Here is a 26548-nt window from a genome sequence, read left to right as displayed (position 1 = left end):
AATGGAATCGGAATCGTAAAAATCCTATCAATTCCCATCCCTAGGGCGCACTATATGAAAAGGCGCAGACTCATTTTCAGGTATAGTTTTTTATTTTACAGAAAAGGCGCCCCGCATTATTGGGTGCATGTAAAACATACAGTGCCTTGCAAAAGTATTCGGCCCCCTTGAATCTTGCAACCTTTCGCCACATTTCAGGCTTCAAACATAAAGATATGAAATTTAATTTTTTTGTCAAGAATCAACAACAAGTGGGACACAATCGTGAAGTGGAACAACATTTATTGGATAATTTAAACTTTTTTAACAAATAAAAAACTGAAAAGTGGGGCGTGCAATATTATTCGGCCCCTTTACTTTCAGTGCAGCAAACTCACTCCAGAAGTTCAGTGAGGATCTCTGAATGATCCAATGTTGTCCTAAATGACCGATGATGATAAATAGAATCCACCTGTGTGTAATCAAGTCTCCGTATAAATGCACCTGCTCTGTGATAGTCTCAGGGTTCTGTTTAAAGTGCAGAGAGCATTATGAAAACCAAGGAACACACCAGGCAGGTCCGAGATACTGTTGTGGAGAAGTTTAAAGCCGGATTTGGATACAAAAAGATTTCCCAAGCTTTAAACATCTCAAGGAGCACTGTACAAGCCGTCATATTGAAATGGAAGGAGCATCAGACCACTGCAAATCTACCAAGACCCGGCCGTCCTTCCAAACTTTCTTCTCAAACAAGGAGAAAACTGATCAGAGATGCAGCCAAGAGGCCCATGATCACTCTGGATGAACTGCAGAGATCTACAGCTGAGGTGGGAGAGTCTGTCCATAGGACATCAGTCGTACACTGCACAAATCTGGCCTTTATGGAAGAGTGGCAAGAAGAAAGCCATTTCTCAAAGATATCCATAAAAAGTCTTGTTTAAAGTTTGCCACAAGCCACCTGGGAGACACACCAAACATGTGGAAGAAGGTGCTCTGGTCAGATGAAACCAAAATTGAACTTTTTGGCCACAATGCAAAACGATATGTTTGGCGTAAAAGCAACACAGCTCATCACCCTGAACACACCATCCCCACTGTCAAACATGGTGGTGGCAGCATCATGGTTTGGGCCTGCTTTTCTTCAGCAGGGACAGGGAAGATGGTTAAAATTGACGGTAAGATGGATGCAGCCAAATACAGGAACATTCTGGAAGAAAACCTGTTGGTATCTGCACAAGACCTCAGACTGGGACGGAGATTTATCTTCCAACAGGACAATGATCCAAAACATAAAGCCAAATCTACAATGGAATGGTTCAAAAATAAACGTATCCAGGTGTTAGAATGGCCAAGTCAAAGTCCAGACCTGAATCCAATTGAGAATCTGTGGAAAGAGCTGAAGACTGCTGTTCAGAAACACTCCCCATCCAACCTCACTGAGCTCGAGCTGTTTTGCAAGGAAGAATGGGCAAGAATGTCAGTCTCTCGATGTGCAAAACTGCTAGAAACATACCCCAAGCGACTTGCAGCTGTAATTGGAGCAAAAGGTGGCGCTACAAAGTATTAACGCAAGGGGGCCGAATAATATTGCACGCCCCACTTTTCAGTTCTTATTTGTTAAAAAAATTTAAATTATCCAATAAATTTTGTTCCACTTCACGATTGTGTCCCACTTGTTGTTGATTCTTGACAAAAAATGAAAATTTTATATCTTTATGTTAGAAGCCTGAAATGTGGCGAAAGGTTGCAAGGTTCAAGGGGGCCGAATACTTTTGCAAGGCACTGTATGCTAGCATGCTCGCTAGCTTGTTCTACCGTTTTGCTTTTTTTTTTTTTTTGTAAAGGCAGTGGGAGCAAAAATGAGTTCAGTTGTACTTTATTCAAGAATTTAACAAAGTACTCACATCAATCTTAATCAATCCACAAATCCATCAAAGTCCTCATCTCCTGTATCTGAATTACACAGCCTAGCGCACACACTCGAACTTTATAGCAACAGGGGGCACACTCCCTAACACACGCAACCTTCTCCCTTTAAGGTTCTCATGCTGCTCTCACGTCCACCTTTTCAAAAATTGCTCAGTCAGACATACACATTTCGGTACTCAGTCCACACAATAGGCACACCACGCTATTAGGCACACCTTCCATTCTGGAGAAATTCTTTGGCTTTTAGGTGCACCTTTATAGTCGTGGAAATGTGGTAATTTTAAGGGAAAAAAAGACTGGGTAGTGCTACTCATTTCCATTACCCATATAAGAAAAAAGCTACAGTGGTATAAAAAAGTATCTGAACCTTTTGGAATTTCTGACATTTCTGCATAAAATCACCAACAAATGTGATCTGATCTTTGTCAAAATCACACAGATGAAAATACAGTGTCTGCTTTAACTAAAACCACCCAAAGATTTATAGGTCTTTATATTTTAATGAGGATAGCATGCAAACAATGACAGAAGAGGGGAAATAAGTAAGTGAACCCTCTGCCTAAGGAGACTTAAAGAGCCATTGAAAGCAATTTTTACCAAACATTTTAAGTCAGGTGTGTGGCCAATTGCTGATGAGTAGTTTAAAGTTGCCCTGCCCACTATAAAACACACACCTGGTAAGAAATGTCTTGATGAGAAGCATTGTCTGATATGCATCATGGCTCGGGCAAAAGAGTTGTCTGAAGACCTGCGATCAATGATTGTTGATTTGTTTAAAGCTGGGAAAGGATACAAAACCATCTCTAATAGTATGGATGTTCATCAATCGACAGTCAGAGAAAGTGTCTACAAATGGAGAGAGTTTGGCACTGCTGCTTATCTCCGAAGGAGTGGCCGTCCATCAAAGATGATGCCAAGATTCAGCGAAGAATACTGACAGAGGTAAAAAAGAACCCTAGAGTGTCTGCTAAAGACTTACAGAAATCACTGGCACGGTCCAATATCTCTGTGCACACATCAACTAAATGCAAAACTATGGCCAAAAATTGTGTTCATGGGAGAACTCCACAGAGGAAGCCACTGCTGTCTTAAATATCAACACCTCATCCCCACCTTAAAGCATGGTGGAGCATCATGATTTGGGGCTGTTTTCCTGCCTCATGGCCCAGAAAACCTGCAATCATTAATGAAAGAATGAATTCAAAAGTTTATCAGGATGTTTTGCAGGAAAACCTGAGGCTTTCTGTCAGACAGTTGAAGCTAAAAAGAGGATGGATACTGCAACATGACAGTTATCCAAAACCCAGAAATAAATCAAGTTTAGAAACGTTTCAGAAGAACAAAATACACGTTCTGGAGTGGCCAAGTCAAAGTCCAGACTTGAACACCATTGAGATGGTGTGGCATGACCTAAAGACAGCGATTCATGCCCGACATCCCAGGAATCTGACTGAACTACAGCAGTTTTGCAGCTCTGCAGCTACTCTGGTTGAAGTTATTGCTGCCAAATTGGGGCCACAAAATATTAAATGTGATGGTTTACTTACTTATTTTCCCCCTTCTGTCATTGTTTGCATACTATCCTCACTGAAATATGAAAACCTATAATGTTTTGGGTAGATTAAGTTTAAGCGGACACTCTTTTTTCATCTGTGTGATTTTGACAAAGATCAGATCACATTTGATGGTGATTTTATGCAGGAATGTGAGAAATTCCAAAAGGTTCAGATACTTCTTCATACCACTGCAAATCTTTAAAGTCTTGCGTTGGTTGCGCAAGTATCCATGCTGGTTCAGTTATTGCAGTTTGATCAGGCAGGCCTTCAAAAATGGGATTTTGTCTTTTTAATTGGACTCATCTTCTCCTCAGGGGGTTCCATGCTGGTCTCAGCAGGATGCACCTTTTTCCTGTTTTTGAGTTTCAGCCAATCTGCCATCATCGCTCTGCAGTGTCTCTTTTGTGGCGTCAGTGTGGCTGCATGGAACGGTATCGAGGTGGTGACGGTAGAGCTGTACCCTGCTTCTAAAAGGTACCTGGAATTTAATTGTTCTTCACACATTGTTGTGGTATTTAATAATGCAAACATACACCGGTGTGTGTTCCATGAGTTGTAGCTTATGATGATTAATGCTTGCTTTAAAGTGAAATACAGATAATGAATGATATCATTAAATCTTCTGATTTCTATAAGGACCCAATCAGACTGAACATTGTTTAAGCGCAATACTATTCCCATCCACGATCTGTAATCTTATGTCTCAATAATACTTTCTGATTTCACAAAGACTATAGTCCTCAATTGGTTTATTCATCTGGCGCCACATCTTGGCTACAGCAATTCCAGGAAATTATCACTTCTCATTCATTCCCCCCCCCCAAAAAAGAGACATCAAGCTATATTAAACTTGTAAAAAATCTGACTACATCTGTCTGTATCCCAGGGCCACTGCGTTTGGCGTCCTGAATGCTTTCTGTAAACTGGCGGCTGTTCTTGGCAGCTCTATCTTCGCCAGTTTTGTGGGCATCACCAAAGCCATCCCCATCCTGCTGTCATTCGCTGCACTGGTCTGTGGTGGTATGGTTGCCCTCAGATTGCCTGACACGCGGGAGAAAATTCTCCAGTAAAGAGAGTGTTTAAGACATACTGAATTTGCTTGATGTTGAAGTCTTTGCAGCACTGACTGACTTTCACTGCACTTTTCTTTCCAAAGTGAGAACGGAACAACTAACACTTTTAAAATATAAAATGCCATGTTTTGATGTTTATGTTTCATGTTGACAATGTGTGTTTTGAGAGCGTGATCAGCCTATTTTGAGAAAAGATAAGGATCAGGCATGAGATGATCCTAAGATAATGTGAGCAAAGAATCTTCCTCCACTAAGTGAACTCACATGCACATTATGATGACAAAAAATACATGGAGCTAATTGATTATCATTTCACAAGCTTTGTGTTGAATATTCATATTACTGTAACAGGAAATGTCTTCTCAAATCTAAACCGATACATGGATTTGTCTTATTGTGAACAAACTACAGGTTTTAAATATGCTGCAATAACAACCCTAAAATTATGATCAGCTTGGGATCAGCAACATTCAGTTTGTCCAAATTCCATTAACTGTGTCCTTGTTAAATGTTTAGCAGTGGGAGTTCTATTACCTTGAATATTGGGTACTTTTAAGGTTGAATAAATTGGCTGATAATTGAATTAATACATTTTAAAAGTCAATTTACTGTATTTTCTGGACTATAAGACTTTTTTCATAGTTTGCCTGAGCCTATGGCTTATCTTCAGGTGTGACTTACCCTATTTTTTTTTTTAAACTGTAAGGCGCACCTGACTATAAGAAAAATGTATTTGTTGATTGCAATGGCTTATAAGTCGCACGTGTCCACATTGTATTGTGTGATATTTACACCAAAGTCACTAGCCAGAGTTAGAATTCTAAAGTCCAAAGGACCCCAGTAGAGATCGAGTGAAAATATATTATTTAGTACCGTATTTTCCAAACTGTATGTTGCATCGGGATATAAGGTGCACCTTCAATGAATGGCCTATTTTAAAACTGTTTTCATTTATAGGGTGCACCACATTTTAAAGGGAACCATGGATAGAACATACAGTATGTAGTTCTTGAAAGAGAAATCTTAGTACAAGTAATGCTGTAACACTTTACAATAAGGGTCCCTTAATTAACATTAGTTAATGCATTTTTAGACAATAACTAATGTTTAAGTAACATTACAATAATTAATATAGTTGCTTATCTAACATTTATTAATATATTAATTAACATGATTAATGCATTAGCAAATGAATTATTTAATGCATAACCAGACAGTAACTAATGGTTTGGTAAAATTAAAAATATATATAGGCCTATATAGGGTTAGGGTTTAGGGTTAGGGTTTGTTAACTTAGCATTTATAATTTCTTAGTTAAGTATCACTTAACCTTAATTAACCATTACTGAATGTTTTTTGGACCCTTATTGTAAAGTGTAACACACGTATCCCTTAACTAAGAAATTATAAATGCTTAAGTTTCCTCCTCTTAACCTTTATTAACCATTACTAAATGCTTTTTGGACCCTTATCGTAAAGTGTAGCACATGTGTCCCTTAACTAAGAAATTCTAAATCCATAAGTTACACCCCCCCCCCCCCCCTTAACCTTTATTAACCATTACTGAATATTTTTAGGACCCTTATTGTAAAGTGTAGCACATGTGTCCCTTAACTAAGAAATTATAAATGCTTAAGTTAACAAACCCTAACCCTAAACCCTAACCCTATATAGGGTTATATATAGTTTTAATTTTACCAAACTATTAGTTACTCTCTGGTTATGCATTAACGAATGCATTAACTAATGCATTAAGTAATGCATTAACTAATGCGTTACCTCATTTTAATTAATATATTAATAAATATTAGATAAGCAATTATACTAATTATTGTAATGTTACTTAAACATTAGTTATTTTCTTAAAATGCATTAACTAATGCATTAACTCATGTTAATGAATATATTAATAAATGTTAGATAAGGGATTAAATGAATTATTATTATTATGAGTTACTGTCTAAAAATGCACTAAATGCACTAACTAATGTTAATTAAGGGACCCTTATTGTAAACTGTTACCAGTTATACTAATTAGATATTAAAACACCTCTTAATGTTTTCGTTTCAATAAATTTTTTAAAATTATTTTAACTTCTAGGTTGCCATTGTTGTTGACGTCGCAGGGCGGTGACGTCACATGGCCACGATGACGGAATTCCATGCGTCACACTTTAAAAAAAAAAAAAAAAAAAAAAAAAGCATGTCACTCTTTAATTATGTAAGGTAATGATTTAAATATGCCACAAGGTGTCAATGGTGAGTTTTAAATTAATTAGAGATCAAGCAAATGAGTGCGTTTTGGCTCTTGACTGACACTGTAGTTTTCCTTCAATCCACAGTTGGGTGTAAGCAATGCTTAATTTGTAAATCATAAGGTGCCGGAACGCAAAGTACATATGACAGCGCAGTGATGACGAGACAGACACAGGTCAGGGAATATAAGCAGAAATGTTACTGAAACAACATGCAAATGCCCACTTGCCATGCTGTGGGACTTATAAGCCTCAATTTCAGATAACATTAATAATAATAACAATAATAATAATGCATTGTACTTCTAGAACGCTTTTCAAGCCACACAAAGACACTTCACAAGAGAGATGGAATCATAGTACCAGCAAAACAGTCATAAAAAAATTAAAAGCATAATATCCATGGTATGAATGTTATGACAACAATTTAGAATTATTTAGGCTATACTCTGCACAGCACGGGCAATTGTCCATATAACCACAGGTGGGACTTACAGTAAGCAATTAGTTTCTCAACAGGTCTAACTTGTAAAACAAAACAAAAAAATTGGCACGGCGGCCTATTTAGCTTACCATATTTAGTTGTCCAAAACATTCCTTGTTGTCATTGTTGCTTTTCTGACTCGTTTGTCTGTCTTTTAGGCATGATGAAATACCATTTGATTCTAATGTTTCTTCTAACTTATGTCAGAAGCTGATTTGTGGGTGCGGCTTTTGAGCGTATTAACAAATCTCTGACTCTTTCAAATGACGTAACTTTTTATAAACAACATTGTTACCAGCATCTGCAAGGGGCCGCTGTCCCGTTTCAGTGTGACCGGCATTGCCAATTTGGCGTAGAAGAAGAAGTGGGTGAGCGTATGGGGGAGAGAAAGGAAGCACAGTGTTGACCTTTACTATGGTTCGGAGTTGAAAGCACCGCTAACCAAAAGTGCAGATTGGAAACAACATCCAATTATTGTGATATGTTCTGTAAATAAATCTATGCATATTATTATTATATCCTTGTGACCCGACCCCGGAGCAAGCGGAAAATGGTGGATGGATGGATGGCTGGACATTTTTTAAAAACGGTTTTTATATTGTAGCATCACCTGCCATCATCGGCACGGTAATTTATGCGTCAACACGACGCTCCAATTGGTGGACTGCATAGCCGCCCGCCAGTGACTTGTTTGTTTTGCATTAGGGTGGCGAAAAGAAAAATAAAATGAGGGGATAAAAAGCGGCAAGGTTCCTGTGTTATTTTTGCTGCCAAGCTTTCACTTAGCAAGCATTACAAAGCGACTGTTTTCTGTTCAGCCCAAATGCTTGATAAAAAGTTTGGGCAAACTTGACTTTAGAGTGGTGGTTTCCTGTGTTATGTAATGTGTGCTCCGTTCGGCAATGCACAGTGATTCGTGGCATTATTTATTGTAGAGGGCGCTAGCATAGCAAGTGACGATGCTGAGTTCATCACCTTACATAATCCTACACGTCACCTGGCATAGTATTATCATTAATATTTACAGTCAAAAGGTGCCGGATCGGACTAAATAAGTTCCAGAACACGTGGAGACCAAAATCAAGAGATACCGGAACATGTTCCGGCATGATCCGGCACAAATTAACCCCTGGGTGTAAGGCAGAGATAAAGGAGAGTGGACACAGGCGTTCAGATTTGTATCTCGGACCACGCTGTTTATTGGCATAGGCTCCGGCAACTCCTTCACAACAAACATGAGTATCATATAGTGAAAATACAACAAAAATAATTTTCATTTCTCAAAAAATTATGTTCACAAAAAGAAAGTGCTTCAATCTGTATTAATGAGGCCCTATTCTCACACAGTTAAACAAAGATGCAAAGAGAACTGGCATTCTCAAATACACAATCAAAATAGATGTGCAAAATACACATAAAACTTAATCAGACTTTGGTCAAACTTTAAACATTTTAGCAACTGGTTTAGCTCAACAAATACACTGGATTGCAATATTTCGTCAGAATATAAAAACGATGATGCTGGGAGCCATTATCAGGAGTCTTGTTTGTTGTGAAGACAACACTCAAATGAACGTAAATCACAATGGACCCGCACTAAACAGGAAACTACAGCGTCAGAGAGTAACAAAATGCACCTACTGGCTTGATCTCTTATTAATTTAAAACTCGCCATTGGCACCTTGTGGTGTATTTAAATCACTACCTTAGATAATTAAAGAGTGACACTGTGAAGTACGGCAGCATGCCCATGTGACATCACCGCCCTGCAACGTCAACAATAATGGCGAGCTACTAGTTAATTTTTTTCATTTATAATTTTTACAAATTTTATCAAAACGAAAACATTAAGAAGGGTTTTATTATCAAATTATTATACTTGTACTAACATTTATCTTTTAAGAGCTACATGACTTTCTATCCGTGGTACCTTTTATGGCGCAGTAGTAGTAGTGGTTGGGGTTGTGTTATGCTACACTAAATGAAGGTGCGCTAAAGGGAGGTCATGCCATGATTAACTAACATTGGTCCATAAACAACCCCTAGCAAACAGTCATGCCTCAGAGACTGCAAGCTGTCATAAAAGCCAGAGGTGGTGCTATTAAATACTAGAGATGTGTTTTGATTGTTATTTCTTTGTTTGTTTCTCATGATTCCATATTTTTTTCCCTCAGAATGGAGTTATTCCATATATATTTCCCTGCACTTGCTCTTTTAAAGTAACATTTACTGACCACCACAATGTTTTTTATTCGTTTCTTTTAGTGTTTCTGAATGCTAAAGAGTTGCACCTTTGAACTAATTCATTATTTTTTCAAGTTTTTTATATGAGTTTGTTCTACATGATAAAATGTCTGAGTGAGTGCTCGTCCGAGACTGATGATTCCATACTTTTTGCTACGGGTTGTATAAGGCGCATCGGACTATAAGGCCCACTGTCAGCTTTTGAGAAAATTGAAGGCTTTTAGGTGCACCTTACAGTGCGGGAAATACAGTACTTAAAAGATGCAATTCCAGCTCAAAAATACAACTCCTGAAAATTTTTTAAAAAGCCTAGACCTGGTATGACTGGAACTCAAGAATTTGGGCTCAAGACTCACATACTTGATGTAGTAATTTTTTCCGAGTATATTGATGACAGAGATATTGAATATACAGGTACAGAATTCTGGCTGATAGTTCTCTTACCGTGACTAAGTACACGATTGCGGAAGTATTTCAGAGGCGTGGTTACAGATAAGTTGGTGTCTCCTGCTCTTCCCTTGGGGACGTCAGGGACATTGCATTTCCCTTTTTCCTGCACTTCTGCATCTAGAGCCATCACGACCTGTTGACCTGTTAGTTTCCTGAGCTTAACGATTAATAGATGTAGCTGTGCAGCCCAACTCTGTGTGAAGAATACCAGAAGCATTTTTACAGAAGTGTCCCCTAAGAGTTTTTCTGAGCTAACTTTGTAGTAAACAAAGTTGAACTAAGTTCACTGTCTCACGGCGTCAGCATTAAGGCATGTGACTCGCTGGTTACTTATGCGAATATATTCATAAGCAAGTGTGATCAAACAAATAATACTGACTATTAGATCATTAAGTAATTTAAAATCAAAGTGTTTACATAGTAAGTTTATAGTTACGTGCATGTAAAGTTAGTGGTTGGGGTTGAGTTATGCTACACTAAACACGTTAGTTACTTTACAGAGTTAGTTTTAATTAATTCAAACAGCGGTAAGAATCAATTAATCATCCAAACTGGACTATGAACCAGATATTTCAAAGCAAAGGAAAAAAATGAATGGCTTCTAGTTCAAAAATTACGGTTTACGTGGATGCTGCAGAGCAAAAAAAAAAGAGTTGCAGTATCTGTTTGGGGTATTTTGGGTTTTCCTTGTTGTGGAAAAAGAGGGGGTTCCACTGCATCAAAAAAAAAAAAAAAAAAAAAATCCCCAAAATACGTTAAATTAAATGTTTTTTGCTCGGCAGCATCGTTATGTAATTTTTTCCCCCCACACTAACGTGTGGCCCCTACCACCAGACTCCCTACTAGTGGAGTTGTTCAGAAGTGATGTTGAATATGAATTTTAATGGATTTGGTAGTCATTTGGAGTTAGATCAAGAGTTTCGTAAGCAAGTTGTTATATTTGTGTTGCTTCGCCTGAAATTACTTGACGCGATTAATACTCCAGCGTGACACTACAGTATATCATTTTTTTCCCTTTTCATAGTGTATGTTTTGTCTGGTACGACTTACAGTCTGGAAAATACAGTATATTAATGGATTGATCGTATTTATAGCTCACCTAACGTCAACTATTAGGAATCATGCCCTGCTTTAACATTCATGGTGTATCATTTTTGTACTGACACTATTAGAGAGGTGTTTATTTGTTACGTATTTATCCATTTTATGTCATCTTATTAACCTGTTGATATATGACAGGTAGACCGTACTTTGGCAAGTAAATCACACTGCGCTAATGGAGACAACAATCGCAAATACAGTATATAAACAATGTGGGACATTCAACAACTGTGTGCATGCCCTGTAAAATATAATAATTTGACTTCACTTGAAAAAAAATTGCAAACTTGCTGCCTTAGTAATTTATTTTACTTACATTAATGACATGCAATTTACTTAATTATTTCAAATTTTAAGAACACAAATTAACCTTAATAATTGGATTACAGTAAATTGGCTTATTTTGAGTTTGCAGTACTCAAATTAACTTGAATTAATTAGATTACAGGCAGTAACTTATTTATCCTTATAGTTTTCAGTACAGAATGATACCGAAGCTTTACTTTGGTGTTGCTCATTCATCAAGTGGATTTTTTTTTAATCTGAAACAATTCTACAATATAAACATCCATGCTAATTTAATTAATAAAAAATTTACAAACAGGAATGACCCTGCCCTCAATGGATCAGCTCAGTGAAATTAACTTTATTTTAAAATGCTCAACAATGCATTTTAGAACAAGTGACATTTGCTCTTGACACACTTCTGAATGTTTTGTTAATGCTTGGTGTGAAATGAACAATCAGTAGTACCAGTATGACCAAAGCTCTCTTAGACACCTTTACCTACTTCACATCGATTTGGTAAGTACGGTAAATGTTGTGGTGAGCGACGTGGAGAAGAATGACAGAGATTGACTTTTGTTATTAACACTTGCTCTCCTTGTGCCCCATACACTGCACTACCCCAAGAAACAGTGCACTTTACTGAACAGAACACTCATGATATAACGACAGCAACCTTACTCTTTCGTGAACAACGTGGAACAGTCACTACAATAGTGTTTTCAAGTCAGTACAACAAAAACTTGTTTCAGTGGCGCTGAAAAAAATGTGCTCCAAATGAGCTCCACGTCACTACAAGCACATTTAGATACGGCGGGCAAGGTTCTCGATGACCTATCCTACTCGATGACCTGGTTGTTCAGAGTGTGATTGTCTAATGCACAGTCTCATGGGTTCTGAACTTGTTGGCCCATCCGTAGATCATTGAGTGGACAGGAAATTCACGACATCCGAACCGTTCTTTGAATTGCCATTGAGCTGCATGGATAGACTTCAGCATAGACTTCATAATGGCAGGCCCGATTAATAGGGGGTCTGCATTGTTGGCGTGGCCGTCAAAGCTGACCGAGTGGAATCAAAGACGAAGAGCTTTTTTCGTTAAAAATTCTTGTGAATAAATGCTTAAACCCCTAAATTCTTTATGAATATATGTAAAACAGTCTTGATTCTTGGTTCAAAGCAAAAAAAATGTGCAGGTAGCATTTATTTTACGTAAATATGTGGAAGTACGATGCTAGTCTGTCAGTACATGTGGCAGCCGCCGTATGTAAACAGCTTTTCCGGTGAAAATTCTTGTGAATAAATGCTTAAATCCCTGAATTCTCTATAGATATGGACGTAAAACAGTCTCGTGCACTACCATTTATTTTACGAAAATGTGTCGAAGAATTATGCTAGTCTGTTAGACAATGTGGCGGCAGCCTTACAACAAGGGGCTTTTTACGTTGAAAATTCTTGTGAAAAAACAAAAAATATAATACCATATTTTTTGGACTATAAGTTGCACATGAGTATAAGTCGCACCAGCCATAAAATGCCCAACGAAGAGGAAAAAAACATTTAAGTCGCACCGGAGTATAAGTCGCGTTTGTGGGGGAAATTTACTTAAAATCCAAGAAAAACCAGGTATGTCATCTTGAAAGGCAATTTAATATAAAAATACAATAGAGAACAACATGCTGAATAAGTGTACAGTATGATAATGTTACATGATGCATGAACAACGAAATGCGAATATACTGTCTTCAACAGGACGTTACGGCTCGGTCCTGGCTATACAGCAAGCTAAACTCCCAAATGATGATGCTTGACGTCCGTATGATTTGCTGACTTTTTTTTGGCTGTCGTGATGACGCCATCATTTGAAGAGTAAAACTAAAAATATAAATAATACAAATCAATTTCGTCCTCGATACCAAACAGGTTCGCATCAACATAACTCAATGATAATTAGCTGCTATTACAGCAATAACACAAACGGTTAGCATGCATTCGCTAGCATTAGCACATCGTTCAAACAACCACATAACTGGCTCTAAGTGTCTGATCGCGGGTGGAAAACACACAACAACTGTTTCTCTCTCTCTCTCTCTCGCCCACTCGCTCAGACGCTGTGTCCCTCTTTTTCTGGCGTCTGAGCGCGCTTCTTCGCGTAAACAAGTGCGAATGCGCCCCCACTTGGGCGTGAAAGTGCCACAAACTAAAAGCATGCATTTAAATCTAAAAAAAGTCAATAATACAATTGAACACACATTGCCAAAGGCAGAACGCGAACGTGGCCATAGCTATTCAGAGTTTTTCAAATAACTATATCATAAACAACATGCTAAAATGTTTACCAAACCATCAGTGTCACCCTAAAACACCAAAATAACATGTGAAATGATATCATAATGTGTTAATCACTTCACACATTAGTCGCTCCTGAGTATAAGTTGCAACCCCAGACAAACTATGAAAAAAAACTGCGACTTATAGTCCGAAAAATACGGTAATTACCTTGAATCCTCGAACAAATCACTCCTGAGACAATCCTTCCTGTTTGTTTGCAGTACAGCTTTCGGACTTTTTCAACATAAATCCGGCGTTGGATCGCTGCATGTGTGACTGCGAATAACTGAAGCGGATTGTGGGATGGTCCCCTGCTTGAATGCGTGGCGCCGTGAAGGTTGATAATGACCCATAAATATGATTATGAAGTCTGTGACTTCAGCTGAAAATATGCCTCAACTATAAATGTATTTTCCGCAGTAGTCCATGACATGTCAAAGGTTAAATTTGGTAGACTCTTAGAACATTATTTCTTCTTGGTCGATCCGAAAGATATAAAGAATTGATTCGTTATTTCAAAAGTTTTTCAAGTTCAGGCTCAGTTTTTTTGTGTCACCCTGTATTTTCAAAGAATCTCACTAATAGTGTCAGTCAAAAATAGCACGCTTAGCTTTTCAAAAGTAAAACACAAAATTGAACTCTATTTAAGATGTCCCTGATACTAGTATGTGCAGGTGTGTCTAAAGTATCTTAAGTGCCCAGTGATTTGTGTTTACAGGCATGTGATTAGTGCATCCTAAGGAGTTCCTTCAGTTGATGAACCAGTAAACACACATGAACACTACAGAACACTACATGTGTATGTGATGGAGCAAAGTGTTATATATTTTTATTTTCTCAGCAATTTGGTGTTGACATGTACTGTATTTATTGCGAGTGGTTTTGTGCCACAATTGGTTGTGTAAGTGACTAACTGCATATTTGTCTGATGTTATCTCTTGTTTATGTCTGTCAACATGTGCACCTATAAAAATGTCCTCATCTGGTCTGTGTCTACTCTAAATCACAATTACTCAGCACATGACTCACATCTCATCTTCCATGTACTCAGCTTTCTCCAAAGAGAAATAATAACTAATTTGAAGATCTCTTGTGGGGTTTCAAGAATAATTTGTCATGTTACTTATCGTCTTGCATCATCAGATCTACTTAGCTTTTGGTGCACATACTTTGCATGAGCTATTACCCCAAAAAAGAAGAAAAAACAACAATGACAAAACATACAGTAGTACCTCTACATACGAATTCAATTCGTTCCAGGACATGGTTTGTAAATCGAAATAGTTGTATGTCGAGCGGGATTTTACATTATAATTCGATTAATTCATTCCACAGCCCCAAAACCTATGCCAAATCATTAATAAATCCTGCAGGTATAATTACAAATAGCAAAACAGATAAAATACAAATACAAATGATAATAATAATAATATAATACGAATCAGGTTCATATGTGGTGGTTTTGTTTTGCATGCTGTTACTGAATGCACCGTGTGACTGATGCGAGGGTGAGAGAAGGTGGGAAGTTTTACTTTCTCTTTTATGTTTTGTTTTTGTTGGCGTCAGCTACGGCGGAAAGTAGCCCTGTTGTTTTGCACAAGTTCTGAAAAAAAAAGATTAAAAATCTAATGAAGCTGGTGACTTCCTTGCAGATGTTACAATAATAATAATAACTAGCCCTGCAAGCAGGACTGAACAGGCGAAATCTCATACAAATTTTATCTAGTTTTAGTAAGCAATTTCTCAAAATGTTTTGATCTGTAAAATTTAGTTTTATTCCAAAAATAAATAAAAGGTTCAAAAAATTGTGAATGAAAATAGAAGAGCACATATTGTAGTATCTACAAAGACAACGCCAACTTTGTGATGATAATTCACAACAACAAAGAGAAGCAGTACCGTGCATTATTTTCACTTAAGCCTACCTAAGAGCCAAGAACTGTATGTACAAAAAAAAAAAAAAAAGTTGTCCGACCGCTGAACATCCTCTAGACCAAGGTTCACTAAATCCGGACCTCGATGCCACTTTCCCTGTCGTGTTTTCCATGTCTCCCTCCTCCAACACACCTGAATCAAATGATTATGTCATCAGCAACCTCTCCAGAAGCCTGAAAATGATCCTGATTATTTTGCTTCAGGTGTGTTGGAGGAGGGAGACATGGAAAACACGACAGGAAAAGTGCCACCGAGGTCCGGATTTAGTGAACCCTGCTCTAGACTTACTGACCAAAAAAGCCGTACTGGCTCTGCTTTAGACTGGCTAGTGTCATAAGAGGACGCTCGCCATTCTGTAGCTAATGCTAATGCAAACGTGAGTGTGACGCTAACGCCAGGATTACATTTAGTGTCTGGTGTTCACTCAGCACAGACCTTTAAAGGCTTAAGCAACATTAAATATTCTCTGGCCAAGACAAGAAAACAAATCTTACCATGTTTCTGAACAAGCAAAATGGAGCGCAGACACAGCCGAAACTCATCGCATTCGTCTCATTATGTTCTAGTCTCCTAAGCCCCCTTTTAACTCGTCACGTCATTGTCATGATTAATTTGTTCGTCGATTAAACATTTTTGTTTTCGCCATTGTTGATGAAAACAGCGCTGTTAGGACCCATGTTGATTTCTCTCACAAAAAAAATTTAACATACATTCCCGATTTGCGGGAAAACAATGAAATTGTGATGCTGTCATAAATTGTCGTATATCAAGCATGTTGTCATATGTCGAAACAAATGACGAGTCCAATTTTACGTCGGATGTCGAAAGGATCGTTTGTCAAGGTGCTACTGTACAAGGAATATAATTGTCAGGAAAAATCTTAATTACGCTGCTATGCATATTGAATTCAGTGAACAAAAGGTAATCAAACGAACAACAGTTATTTCACGGAGGTTGCAGGTGTGCTGCAAGCTTACCTGGATAACTAAAGACAGCAGGCAGGGCAAACCTTTAACTGCTTGCCAAAACAAACTTTACACTTACAGTCTCACCTACAGACAATGAAAACATTTGTGGACACAAGATCGACAAAAACATGTTTGGTACTTGGTATAGCTTCTCTGCGGGCACCTCTGCATGTCGATATTTTAAAAAATACGACGTAACAGTGCAATTCATGATTCTTTGTACCTGAAGGCATACAAGACACTCAAAGCTACAGATACATTTGGTGTTCTAGACTTTTGAAATCAAATGCAATTTTGAAAATCAGTCAAATTACCAAATTGCAAGCCCCATAAGAGATTCGATAATGTTGCCATACAATACGCGAGTTAATGAAGTGCAAATTTTGTTTTGGTTCTCTAATTTCCAATGTGTGGATTTTCATATTTTTACCATTGTTCTTTCAGCTGTTTTTTCTGCCAATTGAGATGTCTAAACTGTTAATTTAAGGTCATTATTCAATCGTATTTGTTGAATAATTGTGGGAAACAAAAGGGGGCAATTCAGGAAACGAGATGTTACTTTCTCTTGTTGATGTCATAGCATCATGAACCAAACTGCTTATGACAACGAAATAGTAATATATTCATGGCTTATCATATTTTTAATTTCCCTGTCATTATTTGTGTCTGAAACAAGTGGAAGCAAAGCCCATTTGTTCCAATGCTAGTGATTGAAATTATTATTGTCTTTCATTTCATTGGTGGTTCATGGTTTGATTTGATTTCTGTTTATTACATTTGTGTATTAGTGGCAATGACAAGTCTGATCAATAAAGCAAAATTGTTCAAGCTTTGCAGTCTTCATTCATGGAGTGAAATACACCACGCACAGACACATTTTTTGTAGATAACTCAGCTGTGAGATTGTAATCTTTGTATTGTCTTTTGTTAATTTTCTTGCTCAGAGACCAAAAGGTAATTTTTTTTTTTAATTCCTGTTTGTGTACGTCTGAGTAGATGATGCCACAAACCTTCACAAATTATTGCGGCACGCAAGTATTTTTTTTGACCAATCTCGACCTTATTCAAGCAAGAAACAGAAACAATATTTTCTTTTATAGCAATTATTTATTCCTCCTAATGTATACTGTATATTTTATACTGCCATGTTACTTCAGCAATTTTGATTTGGAAGACTTTCCCTCTCAAAAAATAAAATACAGTGGTACCTCTACTAACGAATGTCTCTACATACAAATATTGCTTCTTGTTACGAAAGAAATTTCAGGATACAAAAGGCAAAAATACAGTATGGCCTATACTCACAGCTCCCAGAGTTTACTGATTGTAACATACTTATAGCTGCTCTGCCATTGGTTATTGCCTCGTATTCCTGGCATCCAATTGGCTAAGAGGCACCTCTACTGTATGTGTGTATCCCAGCGTCCTCTTCCTTCGCCCCTCATGTTCCAACAGCTTTACATGAGTGTATTAACTTTTAGTCTTTACTCTATTCTTGTTTATTGTGGAATTTTCTAATTGTAACATGTATTTGTTACATGTTTTGACGGATTTCTTTGCATTAAAAAAGATTTATGTCTGAATTTTCGGGGTCTTGGAACGGATTAGTGCATTTACATGGAAAACACGTTTCTACTTACAAAATTTTCAAGTTACAAAACAACTTCCAAACCAATGAATTTGGTAAAAAGAGGTACCATTGTATTTAGAGAGATTTAGTGGATAACAATCCTTTGATTCCTCACAGGTCTTTCTGGTTGATGAACCAGTCCAGGATTTCCCGTTTGTTCTGCTGTAGCCATTTGATATTGGCTCTTGTCCTCTCCAAAGCCTGTTTCACTGCCTGAGTTGCTGAACCAAAACCTAGGGCATGGTGCTCACTCAGAAAATCCTCCAGCTGCCAGAGACAATATTAGGCAAAGTTCAGACAAATGCTGGACTGAAATACATACAGTGCTGCTCGAAAGTTTGTGAACCCCACAGCGATGGTCAGATTTTTTGTAAAAAAAACTAAAATAACCTTATTAAATGTTAAGTTATACCCAAATCCACAATACTGACATTCCAAATAATGGACTGAAACAAAAGAAATAGTTATATTGTCATTCTTTATTTAACAAAAGTGGTTGATTTAAGAAAAACTCAGATATCATGTGTGCAAAAGTATGTGAACCCCTTCAGTTAATAGGATATTGCGCCTCCTTTTGCAGAGATTACCTCAACCAAACGGTTTCTGTAGTGACTAATCAGCCTCTCACATCTACTTTGGGGGATTTTTGCCCATTCTTCCTTGCAGAACACAGTCAGTTGAGAGAGGTTTGATGGGCGTCTGGCATGAACTGCTCGCTTCAGGTCCCGCCACAGCATTTCAATGGGATTTAGGTCAGGACTTTGACTGGGCCAGTCCAGAACACGAATCTTCTTCTTTTTCAGCCATTCCTTGGTTGTATTGCTGGAATGCTTTGGATCATTATCATGTTGCATGATCCACCTTCTGCCAAGCTTTAACTTCAAAACAGATGGCGTCAGGTTATGTTCTAGGATTTGACAATATTCCTCAGAATTCATGATTCCCTGGACTATGTGGAGTTGTCCAGGTCCTGAGGATGAAAAGCAAGCCCAGATCTTGACATTCCCACCTCCATGCTTCACTGTTGGGAGAAGGTTCTTTTGGTGGTATGCAGTGTTGACTTTTCGCCAGACATGGCGGTTTTGGTTGTGACCAAACAGTTCAATTTTGCACCTACATCAGTTGATGAAAACTCTTTTTAATTTAGTCTCGACAACACAACTGTTAAAAAAACAAAACAAAAAAACTACTGAATTGATTGATTAGGAAATCAGGTTGAAATAATAGAAAATTCCAAAATGTTGAGGGGGTTCACAAACTTTTGAGCAGCACTGTACCTATTAACATTGACAGACCTGTTGTAAATGAGCAGATGTTGAAAACCTCGCTGTGACAGCATTTATTATTTGGGCAAAATTGAAGGATCCCGCACCATATCTAGAAAAAAAAAAAGGTCATACAGGAATAGCTTGAACTTGTAGGTGTTCATAGCATAAGCAACCACCCACACAAACAGTATTGACTGTACATTCAGTATTTGTGGGTTTGACAGCTTTTTCCACAGAAAGTGAAGTTGCATGCTCTCCTTATTTTTTGTTGCTCCCCTCAACCGGAGCTGTAAGTGTTGCTCACTCGTGATTCAATTATTGACTTGCAAGAACAAAAAAAAAAAAAAACATTTCAATCAGTGATAGCTATAAAAACTCATGGGTTTGCAATGAGTAACGTAGCACTGTAGTTGCAATTTTCATTTCAGGGTAAAATGCATTAAAAAGGTGATTTGGTAAATGAACATGTTTATCTTTGGTCTATAGTATCCATCACAAACTATAATCAAATCACAAAATATACAACTAAAATGAGCTGTGTGAACTTCATGTTCAACCGAAAGCTGAACAATAGACAGATTTTGATACTGCAGAGCAGGGTTCGGGAATCTTTTTGACTAGGGTTGGGCATCAAGCATCAATGGGAACCAGTTCTAACTCTCCGATGCTCCCGGAACCGTTCAAATTTTTGAATTTCGACTCCATGTTTCGATGCCCTGACCTCAGAGTGGGAAAAAAATTGCTGCCGAAAACTACAAAGAAGAAGCCACAAGAAGCGTGTTTTTGTGCATTGCAACTTGATTACAACCATGGACAAGGTGCGGCAGCGCTCAAAAGTTTGGCTCAGCTTTCAGCTCAGTGCAACATTTGCAACATAACTAGTTGGCTGCACGACCAATATGATTAAACACCTCCGGCTTCATGGAATACAAGTGCCAAGTGCATAGCTGAGTGCTGCGTATTTGACATGTAAAGCAATCCCCGGATAGATGGATGGATGAACGGACGGCCGGACGGACAAATGGAATAGTACGAAAATAAGTCGTATTATTACGTCGGGCTACGGTAGATATCACATGTATATGGAACTAGATGCGAAATGACTCGGTGGCGTTAGCACATGTACTGTATGGAGAACTAGATGCGATATGACAGACTCACCGGCCTTGGTAAACAGCCACCATCTTAAAGCAGTAAACCTCTCAGTCTATTTAAGCCTTTATACGCCTAAGCAGCTACATACTTTACATAGTGCGTTGCCGCCTCCATTAAAATCAACAGTATTAAAACATCATCAAATTATAATTAATAGAAGAATTTATACTAATGCTTTATCATTAGCCTGGTACACCAGACTCACCGCTGTTCCAGCAATTGAGTCTGGCCACCATTCAGCGGATACAATTTCCAGGGCGGAGCAAGCCACAGCAAACAGACAGCGGAGTGGACCAATCAGCGACGGGCGGACGTGACGTCAGTAAAGCGACGGGGGCAGGACGAGGGACTAGCGGGCAGGTGAAATCAATTGGTAATCACCAGGACAAGACACGCTGGGGCACAGAACCACCTTAGACCATGACAAATCGGAAAATAATATAATAACAATACCATATTTTTCGGACTGTAAGTCACAGTTTTTTTTCATAGTTTGGTTGGGGGTGCGACTTATACTCTGGAGCGACTTATGTGTGAAATTATTAACACATTATTTTATCATTTCACATGTTATTTTGGTGTTTTGGAATGACACTGATGGTTTGGTAAACTTGTTAGCATGTTCTTTATGCTATAGTTATCTGAATAACTCTTAATAGCTATGTTACGTTAATATACCGGCCACGTTAGCATTTTGTTGTTCATGCATCATGTAACATTATCATACTGTACACTTATTCAGCATGTTGTTCTCTATTGTATTTTTATTTCAAACTGCCTTTTAAGATGACATATCTGTTCTTTGTGTTGGATTTTGGTTTGGAAGTAAATTTCCCCCAAAAATGCAACTTATATAAGTCGCACCGGAGTATAAGTTTTTTTCCCTCTTCGTTGGGCATTTTAAGGCTGGTGCGACTTATACTCGGGTGCGACTTATAGTCCGAAAAATATGGTAATAATAAAAAATGGAAAAAATGAATTATATACATGTGTATTTTTCGGCCTTCCGATATAAAAAGTCGACATACGATACCTTTGACACACGATCTTTTCGACATCCGATGTAAAATTTGACTAATCATTTGTTTCAACATTAGACGACATGCTCGAAATACGACGATTTATGAAGCACCGCAGTTTGTTTTGCCGCAAGACGGACGCACGGCGGATTTTCTTGTCATGTGACTCGTTACAGGAGTGCTGTCAGCATTGCTGCAGACATTGAAGAGGTGGGGGGGTCAGCCTATTAGTGCTCAGACCATACGCTGTACTCTATATCAAATTGGTGTGCATGGCTGTCACCCCAGGAGGAAGCCTCTTCTGAAGATGGTACACAAGAAAGCCCGCCCGTCTCATCAGACCATAGGACATGGTTTCAGTAATCCATGTGCTTTGTTGACATGTCTTCAGCAAACTGTTTGTGGGCTTTCTTTTCATATGACATTTTCGAGGAAAAATGACAAGCAGTACTAAATTTCCCTAAACATCCCTAAACATTTAGGGATGTACGTATTTACTAAGGGGTGTACTCACTTTTGTTGCCAGGGGTTTAGATATTAATGGCTATATTTTGAGTTATTTTGAGGGGCAAATAAATTAACTCTACTACATAAACTGCACATAGACTACTTTTCATTGTGTCAAAGTTTCATTTGTCAGTATTGTCCCATGAAAAGAGATAGTTAAATATCGGCAGAAATGCGAGGGGTGTACTCACATTTGTGATGCACTGTACTTATTTTCAGCAGTATAATACAAATAATTTGTTTAAAAAAACCATATACTTTGATTTCTGGACAAACACTTACCAAGAAAACTTCAAACTCGCCCATTATTTCAAAGTGGGAGAACTTGCAAAATCGCAGGGTGTTAAAATACTTATTTTCATCACTGTATATATATATTGCTGATCCCAGATTTAAGATTACGGGTTGATTTAGAGCCAGATGCATTCATCAAAAGAGCCAGATATGGTTTGTAAGACATTAGTTCACGACCTCTGCTATAGAACCAGACAAAATGAGATTCTCTTACAAAACAACTACAAAACAAAAAAATAATAAAAAATGCACCCATCTGAACAACTCTCTTCACCACAAATATACTGTAAATGATTGTATAATACTTACTGAGTGAACATGAATTCCCATTGTAGCCTAACAAAGTTCCATGCTAGTTCCTGTCCCACTCTGTTGCTGGCCACAGCCTGAATGACTATAGCAGCATCCTGCCTTCGAATCATAGCTGGATTTAATGTATACGAGAGATACCTGTGAAACCAGGGATTACAACCAGTAAAAACAGATAAAAACAAATGAAGATCATTTTTTTTGGAAGCATCAATGAATTAAATGCATTAACCTTTCTAGAAGTTGCGTGTTGTTGGTACAGGCTAGGCCAGACATTAATTTACTGGCTTCGCTTGCTACAGATGTATTCTTAAACTGATTCCACCCAAATTCCCACTCTGCTGTTTCACCAGTTGCGATGGCACTGCAGTATACTGCATCGCGCAAGTGTGGGTGGATCCTTGTGAGACAAATACCAATTATTAATTTCAACAAAAGAAATGTATTTTAAAAAATGTAGAACACACAAGTTATTATGTGGATTATCCATCCATTGCTTAAACCATGTGCTGGTCAAGGTTTGGCACTCTGTGATTCCAGTTTTACAGGCCATTTGAATGGCATTCGCCTGATTGAATCTGCAGGAGAGGGAAAAAAATGTGTATACAATATATATGTGTTGTTCTGATAAGCACATTTTTATTTCACCGTAATATGCTTGAATCCTAACTGATATACTGACTGATCTGTTTGTCTTGGTGGAACATGGATCCAGTCTGATGTCATGCTTTTAAAATACAGGTAAAGCGGCTTTACTAAATTCTTCATGTAGTCCTGGAAGTGTTACAGAGAGATGAGTGAAGCACATGTTCTCAAGGTGCAAAAAACAAGATAATGTACCTCAGTTTTGTTTAAAGGTTACAATATGTACCTGCATAGGGTGATAGACGTCAGTTTGGTCCAGAATAAGGAAATAATAATGAAAGTTATTCAATGCAGTCTGCCAGGGAATGTACTCAGTCTCAGCAGACAAATATGATGTGGTTCTCAGCGCAAGTGAGGTAGAGACCAGTTGAGCTCTGCAAAATGAACAAAAATCCTTACATTGGAATATTATCCCCACCATACTGTTCACAAGTTGGTAGGTAAATAGGGAAACATCTTTCTAGATCAGAGTTACTGTTTTTGGCTGAAGTTCCATCCATCCATCCATCCATCCATCCATCCATCCATCCATCCATCCATCATCTTCCGCTTGTTCCGGGGTCGGGTCGCGGGGGCAGCAGCTTTAACAGGGAAGCCCAGACTTCCCTCTCCCCAGCCACTTCAACCAGCTCCTCCGGCAGGATCCCAAGGCGTTCCCAGGCCAGCCGAGAGACATAGTCTCTCCAGCGTGTCCTGGGTCGTCCCCGGGGCCTCCCGCCGGTGGGACATGCCCGGAACACCTCTCCAGGGAGGCGTCCGGGAGGCATCCGAACCAGATGCCCGAGCCACCTCAGCTGGCTCCTCTCTACGCGGAGGAGTAGCGGCTCGACGCCGAGTCCCTCCCGGATGACCGAGCTTCTCACCCTATCTCTAAGGGAGAGCCCGGACACCCTGCGGAGGAAACTCATTTCAGCCGCTTGTATCCGGGATCTTGTTCTTTTGGTCACGACCCAAAGCTCGTGACCATAGGTGAGGGTAGGAACGTAGATCGACTGGTAAATCGAGAGCTTTGCCTTTTGGCTCAGCTCCTTCTTCACCACTACGGACCGGTGCAGAGTCCGCATTGCTGCAGACGCCGCACCGATTCGCCTGTCGATCTCCCGCTCCCTCCTACCGTCACTCGTGAACAAGACCCCAAGATACTTGAACTCCTCCACTTGGGGCAGGATCTCATCCCCGACTCGGAGAGGGCACTCCACCCTTTTCCGACTGAGGACCATGGTCTCGGATTTGGAGGTGCTGATTTTCATCCCAACCGCTTCACACTCAGCTGCGAACCGCTCCAGTGAGAGTTGGAGGTCACGGCTTGATGAAGCCAACAGCACTAAATCATCTGCAAAAAGCAGAGATTCAGTGCTGAGGTCACCAAACCGGACCCCCTCAACGCTTCGGCTGCGCCTAGAAATTCTGTCCATAAAAATTATGAACAAAATCGGTGACAAAGTGCAGCCTTGGCGGAGTCCAACCCTCACTGGGAACGAATTCGACTTATTGCCGGCAATGCGGACCAAACTCTGACACCGGTCGTACAGGGACCGAACAGCCCTTACCAAGGGGCTCGGTACCCCGTACTCCCGGAGCACCCCCCACAGGACTCCCCGAGGCACACGGTCGAACGCCTTCTCCAGATCCACAAAACACATGTAGACTGATCGGGCGAACTCCCATGCACCCTCGAGGACCCTACCGAGGGTGTAGAGCTGGTTCACTGTTCCACGGCCGGGACGAAAACCACACTGCTCCTCCTGAATCCGAGATTCGACTTCTCGGCGGACTCTCCTCTCCAGCACCCCTGAATAGACTTTACCAGGGAGGCTGAGGAGTGTGATCCCTTTATAATTGGAACACACCCTCCGGTCCCCCTTCTTAAAAAAGGGGGACCACCACCCCGGTCCGCCAATCCAGAGGCACCGTCCCCGATGTCCACGCGACGCTGCAGAGACGTGTCAGCCACGACACCCCTATAACATCCAGAGCCTTCAGGAACTCCGGGCGGATCTCATCTACCCCCGGGGCCTTGCCACCGAGGACCTTTCCAACCGCCTCAGTGACTTCAACACCAGAGATCGAAGAGCCTACCACGGAGTCCCCAGACTCTGCTTCCTCAAAGGAAGGCGTGTCGGTGGAATTGAGGAGGGCCTCGAAGTATTCTCCCCACCGGCTCACGACGTCCCGAGTCGAGGTCAGCAGTACACCATCTTCACTATACACAGTGTTAATGGTGCACTGCTTTCCCCTCCTCAGGCGCCGGATGGTGGACCAGAATTTCCTCGAAGCCGTCCGGAAGTCGTTTTCCATGGCCTCGCCGAACTCCTCCCATGTCCGGGTTTTTGCCTCGGCGACCGCCGAAGCCGCAGTCCGCTTGGCCAGCCGGTACCTGTCAGCTGCCTCCGGAGTCCCACAGGCCAAAAAGGCCCGATAGGCCTCCTTCTTCAGCTTGACGGCATCCCTTACCGCTGATGTCCACCAGCGGGTTCGGGGATTGCCGCCACGACAGGCACCAACCACCTTACGGCCACAGCTCCGATCGGCCGCCTCAACAATGGAGGTGCGGAACATAGCCCACTCGGACTCAATGTCCCCCACCTCCCCCGGGACAAGGGAGAAGTTCTGCCGGAGGTGGATGTTGAAACTCTTTCTGACAGGGGATTCTGCCAGACGTTCCCAGCAGACCCTCACAATACGTTTGGGCCTGCCAGGTCTGGCCAGCATCTTCCCCCGCCATCGGAGCCAACACACCACCAGGTGGTGATCAGTTGACAGCTCCGCCCCTCTCTTCACCCGAGTGTCCAAAACATGCGGCCGCAAGTCCGATGACACGATTACGAAGTCGATCATCGAACTGCGGCCTAGGGTGTCCTGGTGCCAAGTGCACATATGGACACCCCTATGTTTGAACATGGTGTTCGTTATAGACAAACCGTGACGAGCACAGAAGTCCAATAACAGAACAGCACTCAGGTTCTGATCGGGGGGGGGCGTTCCTCCCAATCACGCCCCTCCAGGTCTCACTGTCATTACCCACATGAGCGTTGAAGTCCCCCAGTAGAACGAGGGAGTCCCCAGAGGGGGCGCTCTCTAGCACACCCTCCAAGGACTCCAAAAAGGGTGGGTATTTTAAACTGCTGTTC

The 26548-nt window shown here is 40.0% G+C and overlaps 2 protein-coding genes across 4 annotated transcripts in view; one reads left to right on the top strand and one right to left on the bottom strand.

The window, feature by feature from the left end:
* Positions 1 to 19516, top strand: part of LOC130915805 (synaptic vesicle glycoprotein 2B-like) — a 105783-nt gene extending 86267 nt beyond the window's left edge. The window contains exons 13-15 of one of the 3 annotated variants that reach the window (XR_009063149.1): positions 3779 to 3938; positions 4351 to 15685; positions 15878 to 19516. Coding sequence is in view for 2 of the 3 variants with exons in the window: in XM_057835903.1 (XP_057691886.1) it covers positions 3779 to 3938; positions 4351 to 4534 (344 nt within the window). In the remaining variant the exon portion in view is untranslated. Of the gene's footprint in view, positions 1 to 3778; positions 3939 to 4350; positions 15842 to 15877 lie in introns of those variants that run through there. The other 2 variants (XM_057835903.1, XM_057835904.1) reach the window with 2 other exon arrangements.
* Positions 17710 to 26548, bottom strand: part of LOC130915803 (aminopeptidase N) — a 51075-nt gene continuing 42236 nt past the window's right edge. The window contains exons 18-24 of the mRNA XM_057835901.1: positions 23644 to 23791; positions 23455 to 23546; positions 23240 to 23350; positions 23005 to 23172; positions 22773 to 22913; positions 19516 to 19597; positions 17710 to 18487 (exon numbers count right to left, since the gene is read on the bottom strand). Of these exons, the coding sequence (XP_057691884.1) occupies positions 18332 to 18487; positions 19516 to 19597; positions 22773 to 22913; positions 23005 to 23172; positions 23240 to 23350; positions 23455 to 23546; positions 23644 to 23791 (898 nt within the window). The 3' untranslated portion in view covers positions 17710 to 18331. The remainder of the gene's footprint in view (positions 18488 to 19515; positions 19598 to 22772; positions 22914 to 23004; positions 23173 to 23239; positions 23351 to 23454; positions 23547 to 23643; positions 23792 to 26548) is intronic.

Source organism: Corythoichthys intestinalis, chromosome 5 (genome assembly GCF_030265065.1).
Source record: "Corythoichthys intestinalis isolate RoL2023-P3 chromosome 5, ASM3026506v1, whole genome shotgun sequence".
Lineage (NCBI taxonomy): Eukaryota > Metazoa > Chordata > Actinopteri > Syngnathiformes > Syngnathidae > Corythoichthys > Corythoichthys intestinalis.
The sequence above is the reverse complement of the archived record's forward strand: the minus strand, read 5'-3'. Positions and strand labels throughout refer to the sequence as shown.